This window comes from Salvia hispanica, chromosome 4 (genome assembly GCF_029641045.1).
Source record: "Salvia hispanica isolate PSC_SH4W2 chromosome 4, Shi_PSC_v1, whole genome shotgun sequence".
Taxonomy (NCBI): Eukaryota; Viridiplantae; Streptophyta; class Magnoliopsida; order Lamiales; family Lamiaceae; genus Salvia; species Salvia hispanica.
Genome location: NC_142695.1, coordinates 8,380,783 through 8,389,725, shown reverse-complemented (window position 1 = coordinate 8,389,725; position 8,943 = coordinate 8,380,783). Strand labels below are relative to the sequence as shown.

The following is an 8,943-nucleotide window of genomic DNA, read 5'->3' as shown; positions in this document are numbered from 1 at the left end:
TAAAAGTTAAGTTATTTCATATTTATAATTACAATTGGACGTTACTAATCTCTATAATATGTAGTAGTACTATTATTTAATAGTAATTAATTCGATTAAATTGAATGCATCGTATACCTAAATGCAATCAATTAGTGTATAGCTGTATTTATAATAAATTCAGTATATATTAAACGTAATTATAGTGTATCACATGCGTTTGCAATTTTAATTGTTTTGAAGAATTGCATGTGATATTAATTAAACAATTGTATATATATTTAGTAGGGCGCCCGCTCCTCCAACGGCCATTCCCACACTCTCTCTCCTCATCTCTCTGTTCCAAAATGGAGATTTTCACAACAAAATCAGTGCCCAACACTTCCCCCATTTTCCCCATTCCTCAACCTCAACACTTTACCGACTACGGCTTTGAACCTCAACTCGACTACTTTCAGGTTCTCTTTCTCTCTCTTATAAAAAAAATTTAAAAAAAAATCAAATCTTGCATCGAAATGACAATGTGGGGGTTGAATTTTATTGCAGGTTTTGGAAGAAGCTCGAAAGCAGAAGAGGGAGAGATCCATAGACCTCCATTTCAAGCTGCAGAAGCCCATCTCCAAAGACGAATCCTCCAAGAAAATCAAGAAGACCAAGAAGCGGTGGTGGCGCAACGCCCTTCACTTCTTCAAGCCTCCCAAAGTGGCGCCTCCGGTCGCCGACGGCCGCTGCTCAATCCACCGCATATCGAGCCCAATTTACATCACCGAGAGCAGGAGCGGCGCCTCCACACCTTACAGGAGGCACGGTGAGGCCGCGGGTGTCCCGTATTTCAGTCTCCGGGAGCTGAATGCGGCGGAATCCCACCGGATTTCTGTGGCGGAGATGCCAATTTACTTGGTCACGTGATGACTGACTTGAGCTTTTGTTTCAAGGAGATTTTTTTAGCTTTCCTATGTAACCTTTTTTGACTCGATTTGTTTATTTCAAGTTGGGAATGCCACTCTCTATTTATTTGCAGAGAGGAATTGTTGTTTAAAAAAATTAAGAGAAAAGAAGAAGAAGAATGTGATTGTAATATTGTATTGATTGGGAATGCAATTTGGCTGTGCTTGTTTTTTGCTAAATTGGGTCTTCAATTTGTGATTGTATTGATTGGGAAATGCAATTTGGTCGTGATGAATTTCTGCTAAATTGGATCTTTCGCTTATTAAATCACTAATCACCAAAATTAGTTGTTGATTGGAGTACTTTGTAGCGGTGTCCATGCATCTTTTATTAACTAAATTGGATTATTGGAGCATGAATCGAATTATTCAAACATCCAAACCACACATTTCAATTATTTTCATTTTGCTTGTCACGTTTAAACAATAGAGAAGAAACATCAAATTAAATATGATTACAGTAGCCCAAAAGAAGAAGAAAATCTGGATCCAATTGCAAGAAAATTATTTTGGATCACTGACACCGTTTCATATAAGATGATATATGGACATTGTATCCAATACTATTGAGTGCTCTTTAGTAAATGGGGGATGGGGTTTTATTTGGTGAGCGATCCCAACTGTTAGAGTTTATACATTCTTGTAGGTCTCTATATAGTACTTCTGCAACTTGCAAATTTTCTTTTCCCATGGTTTTTGATTGGGTGTCTAATTTCCCAACCGTTCTTTTAGAGCATCCGCAATGGTGTTTAGGCCAGCCATAGGCCAGCAATTCTCTCCCCTGCCACGTCAGCAACACTAAAAAAACCACCTGCCACATCAGATTTAGACCAGCCATAGGCCAGCCGCAATAAAAATAATTCAAAATATACTACATTTACGGAATTAAAATTACGATTAAAATACGGAATTAAATTTACGACACATATACGGGAAAAATAATCCATTCCATTAAAAAAAAATTACAAAGATTTAAATAAAAAAGTACATGATTTTTTTTTTAAAAAAAAAGGGCTTCAACACACGAGCCCCGCCACTCTCTACTCCTCATCGCCGTCGTCGTCGTCCTCGTCGTCGTTGCCGCCGCCGCTGCCGCCACCCGTGGTATCTGAGCCCACGTCGGAACCCCCCAGCCGTGACCTCGCGATCTCTAAATCAGCACGCATGCTCTCGAGCATCTCGTAAAGAAACCTCTTCTCCGTGGGGTCAGTGGCGTTCTTCCACTCTCGAAAGACCTGTAACATCTGAGCCCGCGTTTGGTTACGCGAATGGAGAGTGTACTCGAGTGGGGCGGCTGGGAGGGCGGAGGACTGGACCTCGCGGGGCGATAGGGGGGATCCGCCCCTCGCAGCCCGCTGCGCCCGCTTCTGTCCAACCGGGCGGGGGCGACCAGTAAATGAAGGAGGGGATGGAAACTCCTCAGCATCCGGGGGGAGGTCGTGGGATCCGCCGCTATAGTCCAGTGGCAGCAGGCTGCGATGACTCGCCGACCGCCTTGCCCTTCCCCTTCCCCCTCGTCTTCTTCTTCGGCGCGGCCGGCGTCGCTGGAACGGGAGTATCATCGTCCCCGAGATCGATCCCCATATCATGCAATGACAGAAGGTCATCGCCAGAGAACTGCGTCACCGGGGTCAACGTGTGAGACGAAGCCGTCAAAAAATCAAGCGAGGGCCAATATACCGCGTCCCCTCCCGGTGACCCCTGCACCCCCCCCCCCGGCATCCCGGGATGCATACCGTGCGGCATCCCCCCCTGCCACATCATCCCCATCATCTGCTGCAGCATCATCTGCTGCAGCATCTGGGGCATACCCCCCACCCGGGCGCTGACTGCCCGTCGCTCCCCTGCCCGCCGCCCGGCATCCCCCACGGCATACCCCCCTGGTTCCCCCCCATCGCCCCCCCCCCCCGGCGCACCAGCCATCATCCCCATCATCTGATTCCAAGGGATGTTAAACCCCGGGCCCATCTGCCCCCATCCAGATCCCACGGGTACTGTGGGAGTCTGAGATCCGCTCGTCGCCGGACTGGACTCGTTGTTGTGATCCATCACTCGATGATGCTCTTGTACAGAAAGTTAGAGAGAGAGAAAACTCGTTAAAACAAGTGGTGCAAATGAAAATGAAACGAAAATCGCGTTTATATATGATTTAAAAAAAAAATTGAAAATCGGCGCTGGCCGATCGGGCCTCCACAATGGCGGCTAGCCTATCGGCTAGCGCTTCGGCCAGCGACGAGCGATCGGCCAGCCCACGCCGATCCGCTCGCCGAAATCGCCCTCGCCGATTGCAATGGTTCGGCTAGCCGATCGGCTAGCGCAACGAATCGGCTAGCCGGTCGCTAGCCGACCATTGCGGATGCTCTTATGAAGGAGCGTGGAGGTCCATTTTTTCAATCAATATTTGACATTAGGCTTACATATTTTGCTAGATCGTGTTTGTTTTACACTGTCAGTACTATATAATTAAGCATAAGATTGATTCAACAGTGTTACAGTGCATAAGAAAGGAAAAAAAAGAGAAGATAAATAGTGGTGAAATCAAGTAGAAGTGAAGATTGAATAATATATATATAAGTCATTGTTAAGAGTCTTCCTCTCAACGTGATGCCGTTAACAATAGCACGAAGTCACGGGAGGCGAAATCCCGTCGACAACTAAGGTTTGCGATGATAAAATAAAGAAAACAGAAAAGTAGGTGAATTCTCGATGATTCTTTTATTAATTTCAGCGCCTATTTATAATCTAAGGACCCTAGGGTTGGTTCGACTTACGGCCCGGAAAAGAACCAACAAAGAAAACCCGGAATGGAGCTTATTAATCGCTCGACTCAAAAGTTCCAAAAATAAAAAAAACAATAAATTCAGAAAATAGCAATAAATAATCATATTCTATTCCACGCTTCACTTAGAGACAAAATCTCCAAATCTAACAGGTGGTGTTGTTCTTTTTGTTGGAATCTATGTCCGGTCAATGAACTTTGACCAATTATAATTTCAACGAGATATTTAATTTTGTGAAATTAAATAATATAGTGTCGATCTACGTTCGGAGTAGATGACCGTGCTATATTTATTTTCTCAAATCCGATTCCCGGTGAGTGAGAAATAATGGATTAAAGTTGTGCAAAATTGCAAACTTAATGAGCTATGAGAGAATCTTAGGGAATAATTAAGAGAGTTAATTATCCCACATTGGAAGTTACAACCTTATTAAACTAGTATTTAATAAGAAGGATTATTACATGTAATAATTATAGTGGACTAAGATGGTCTGTAAGAGCCCACACGCGCGCCGACCGCCCCCCGCGAGCTGCGTGCCGCGAGCCCGAGCCCGCGCCCGTGCCCTTGGATCTTGGCAATTGGTCTTTGGGTTGTCTTTGGGCTGTTCTTTGGGCCTGGTCGTGGGCTTGGTGCTTGGGCCTAGTTGCGGCCCAAGTCTAGTGGGTCTAGTTCTTTTTAGACCACCATCGTTTCCACGTCAGCGAGCCAAGCGGGATGCCACCTCGTCAGTATGACGCGGTAAGCCAACGTGGCTGACACGTGATAGCCCACGTCGTGAACGAATCTAGAAGCTTCTAGACTCAGCCTCTCTAGCTCAGAGCGTGTAACGGCTCGTAACGCTCGAACGTTACAGCTCGTAACTGGCGACCGTTACGGTCTAGCATTAATGACGGCCATTATGGTCGTTGACCCCCTGCAGTGGACCGAGCCTATAAATAGGCTAGCCATTCCATGCATTCTACACACATCAAACACTAGAAAGCATTCTGCATCATAAGCTCTCTCTCTCTCTCTACATTGTTCTTCTGTCGAAGTTCTGTCCTCTCCTCCATCCAGTTCGCCGGAGCTCTGCTGATAGCGGTGCTGCTTCACCAGAGACGCAGCCGTTTTATCTTTGGGGACGAAACGCCAATCCGAAGAGCACTACCGGGGCGTATCTCGTCTTGCGGAAAGAGGCCTCCTCGACTCGGCTATTTCCTGTTCTAAAGTTTGTAGTTTCGATTTCCATTTGTATTTTTCGTTTCAGTTCTTTTCTGTATTCCTTTTGGGTTGTATTACCCCCGATTATCTCTTGTAACTCCCTAAAGCCAACAATCGCAAGACGAGATATAACTTGCTTTTGAAGGGATCTGGACCTAAAACTGAAACTAAACCTTTCGAAACTATAATCACCTTTGCTGGAGATGTCGACCGAATCAAACACTGCCGCTTCCACCACTCCGGCCACCACCGCCGCCATCATTTCCTCCACCATGGCCTCCACCACGATGATGCCAACCCTCGGGCTCTATCCATCTTCATCAACAACCCCTTGGGTGCATACTAATACCCAGGGGCTCACTGGTGGATCCACCTCGAGTGGGTCGATTGGTTCCACTTTTAGTGGTTCCTTCGGATCCTTTAATGGATCGAGTGTTGGGGCCTTCGGGTCTCACACGAATGCGAGGACCTTCGAGTCTCACGCGACTGCTGGGGCTTTCGGGTCTCATGCGAGTGTTGGAACCTTCGGGTTCAACACGGGCTTTGGCTCCTTTGGGACCAATGCGACCATGGCGGGCTCTACGCCCAACATGAATGGTGGGGGCCCTATGCCCAACCATGTTGTTGGCTCCTTCAGGGGGCAACATGAATGGTTCATTCCAAGGACCAAGTGCGGCACCGTTGGCACCTAGAATGATGCCACCCGCCGAAAAACCACCTAAATTTGGAGGAGCTGACTTCAAGAGGTGGTACCAAAAGATGTTGTTCTACTTGACAACATTGAGCATCGCTAACTTCCTCACGGAGAACGAGCCGCCCGCGCCAAGTGATCAAGAGACAAGTGTTGAGGTCATGGCGGACTATGAAGCATGGCGCAAAGGAGATTATCTTTGTAAAAATTTCATTCTAAGTGCTTTAGATGATAGCTTGTATAATGTATACTCCCTTGTGACCACATCCAAAGAAATGTGGGTAAGCCTAGAAAAGAAGTATAGTATAGACAATGCAGCCGGTACGGAACATGTTGTAGTATCCAAGTTCATGGACTACAAAATGGTCGACTCTAGACCGGTCATGGAACAAGTTCAAGAGTTCCAAATGATCATCCACGGACTCATGGCTGAAGGGATGAATTTGCCCGACAACTTTGTTCGGTGCATACTTATTGAGAAACTCCCTCATAGTTGGAAGGACTTCAAGCACTACCTCAAGCACAAGCGAAAGAAGATGAGTCTTGAAGACTTGATCGTGAAACTGCGCATTGAAGCGGATGTGCGCAAGATCGATCTAAAGGCTAAGAGATTTAGCCCACTTGATGCCAAAGCCAACTTGTTGGAGCGGGGCGGACCCTCCAACAAACGCCCCCGCCCAAATCAGAAAGACAAAAGGAAGGGCAAGCAGGCTGCAAAGAAATTTGAAGGCGAGTGCTACAAGTGTGGCAAAATTGGCCACTTTGCCAAAGACTGCCGCAGCAAGAAGAAGAAGCCGGCAGCCCACGTCGTTGAGAAAGAGTTCAAGGACTGGAATGAAGATCGCCTCGTTGCCGTGGTCACTGAAGAAGTCAACATTGTTGACAACAAGGGCGGCTGGTACATCGACACCGGCGCTACTGCTCATGTTTGCTCCGATAGGAGCAAGTTTGCCTCCTACACTGCTGTTGAAGGGAGGAAGATCAACATGGGGAATCAAGCATCATCCGAGGTCCTCGGCATTGGCAACGTGATTCTCATGATGACCTCTGGCGTCACTATCACTTTGAAGGATGTGCTGCATGTCCCAGACATCCGCAAGAACCTAGTGTCAGGATCAATACTAGTTAATAAGGGGTTTAAACTTGTATTCGAGTCTGATAGGTTTGTTTTGTACAAGTTTGGGAAGTCCCTCGAAAAAGGTTATGTAACCGACGGACTTTTCAAGCTTAGTGTGGCTACACGCCTTGTTCCAAAGCCTTTGGCTAACAACAATAATAAAGCATCTACTTCCTCTTATTTGACTGAGTCTTCAAATTTGTGGCATTGTAGATTGGGACATGTAAATTCAAAAGCCGTTAAAAGATTGGTGAACTTAGATTTACTAAAGTCAATTGAAGTGGATAGCCAAGACAAATGTGAAATATGTCTTGAGGCTAAAATGACTAAGTTACCGTTTCACTCAATTGAACGAAAAACAAAACCCCTTGAATTAATTCACACGGATGTATGTGATTTAAAGATGGTGCAAACTAGAGGTGGTAAAAAGTATTTTATCACTTTTATAGATGATTGCACAAGATATTGCTACATTTATCTTTTAAGAAGTAAAGATGAAGCAATTGAAGCGTTCAAAAATTATAAGAACGAAGTTGAGAATCAACTTGGTTGTAAAATCAAAGCGATTCGAAGTGATAGAGGAGGCGAGTATGTAGCCCCGTTTGAGGAGTTATGCAACGCAAGTGGTATAATTCATCAAACAACTGCTTCATACTCACCACAATCTAATGGTGTAGCAGAACGCAAAAATCGAACTCTAAAAGAGATGATGAATGCGTTGCTACTAAGTTCAGGATTACCCCAGAACATGTGGGGGGAGGCTATTTTGACAGCCAACTATATCCTAAACAAAATTCCACTCAAATGAAAAGACATCACTCCTTATGAATTGTGGAAAGGTAGGAAACCATCCTACAAATACCTCAAAGTGTGGGGGTGTTTGGCCAAGGTGATGGTTCCCCCGCCCAAAGAAGTTACAATTGGCCCTAAAACAGTCGATTGTATCTTCATTAGATATGCACTTAACAGTAGTGCATATAGATTTGTTGTTCACAAGTCTGAAATATCGACTATTACAGTAGGAACAACAATCGAGTCAAGGAATGCCGTATTTCTCGAAAATACATTTCCTTGCAAGGACAAAGAAGAAGTCCCAATCAATTCCGAGACAAGAATTGAAGATGAAGCCACTAGTTCTAAAACAGTGGATGAAGCCACTAGTACTAAATCCGCGGATGAAGAGCCTAAATCACGCAAGCGAGTGAGGCATGATCCAAGTGATGCAGTACTAAGACGTGGTAGTAGGGTCAGAACACCAAAAATATTTGGTCCTGACTACATTGCTTTTATGTTGGATGAAGAGCCAACGTCAATAAAAGTAGCATTCGATGGCCCAGATGGGTTACATTGTAGAGAAGCTGTTCAAAGCGAAATTGACTCAATTCTGCTAAACCACACTTGGGTGTTGGTTGATTTGCCCGAAGGTGCGAAACCTTTAGGGTGCAAATGGGTGCTTAAAAGAAAATTTAAGGCCGATGGAACAGTGGATAAGTATAAAGCCCGATTAGTTGTAAAGGGTTTTAAACAAAAGGAATGACATTACTTCTTCGATACCTATTCACCTGTAACGAGGATTACATCTATCCGAGTGCTTCTCGCGATTGCTGCATTGCACAATCTTGAGATTCATCAAATGGATGTTAAGACTACGTTTCTAAATGGTGAACTAGAGGATGAAATCTATATGGAACAACCCGAAGGGTTTGTAGTGCCCGGACAAGAAAAGAAGGTATGCAAACTGGTTAAGTCCCTCTATGGATTAAAACAAGCGTCGTTGCAATGGCACTTGAAGTTTGATAATGTGATGTTATCAAATGGGTTTAAAATCAACGAGTGTGACAAATGTGTCTATATTAAGAGCACTAATAATGGGTACGTTATAGTGTGTCTCTACGTTGATGACATGTTAATCATGGGGAGTACCACTCAAGTGATTAACGAGACAATAGCCATGTTAAAGATAAACTTTGACATGAAAGACATGGGTCTAGCCGATGTAATTCTTGGAATGAAAATTCTAAGAACATCTGATGGAATCATCTTAACCCAATCTCATTATGTTGAGAAGATATTGAAGAAATTCAATGCCTATGATGGCGTGCCGGTTAAGACTCCAATTGAACTCAATGTTCACTTGAGCAAAAACAAGGGCGAACCCGTTGCACAAGAAGAATATGCACGGGTCATTGGGTGCATTATGTACTTAACTAATTGCACTCGGCCGGACAT

The 8,943-nt window shown here is 44.8% G+C and overlaps 1 protein-coding gene across 1 annotated transcript; it reads left to right on the top strand.

Annotated features, from left to right (window-relative positions):
• Positions 1 to 276: 276 nt before the first annotated feature.
• LOC125196958 (uncharacterized) lies at positions 277 to 1,106 on the top strand. The gene is made up of 2 exons (XM_048095628.1): positions 277 to 437; positions 526 to 1,106. The coding sequence occupies exons 1-2, from the start codon at positions 327 to 329 to the stop codon at positions 886 to 888; spliced, it is 474 nt and encodes a 157-aa protein (XP_047951585.1). The 5' UTR covers positions 277 to 326; the 3' UTR covers positions 889 to 1,106.
• Positions 1,107 to 8,943: the final 7,837 nt, after the last annotated feature.

Excerpts from the sequence above, each read along its gene's own strand:
- LOC125196958 (XM_048095628.1), top strand. The coding sequence starts at position 327 with ATGGAGATTTTCACAACAAAATCAGTGCCCAACACTTCCCCCATTTTC. Across the intron at positions 438-525 it reads CTCAACTCGACTACTTTCAG|GTTTTGGAAGAAGCTCGAAA; the intron begins GTTCTCTTTCTC and ends ATTTTATTGCAG.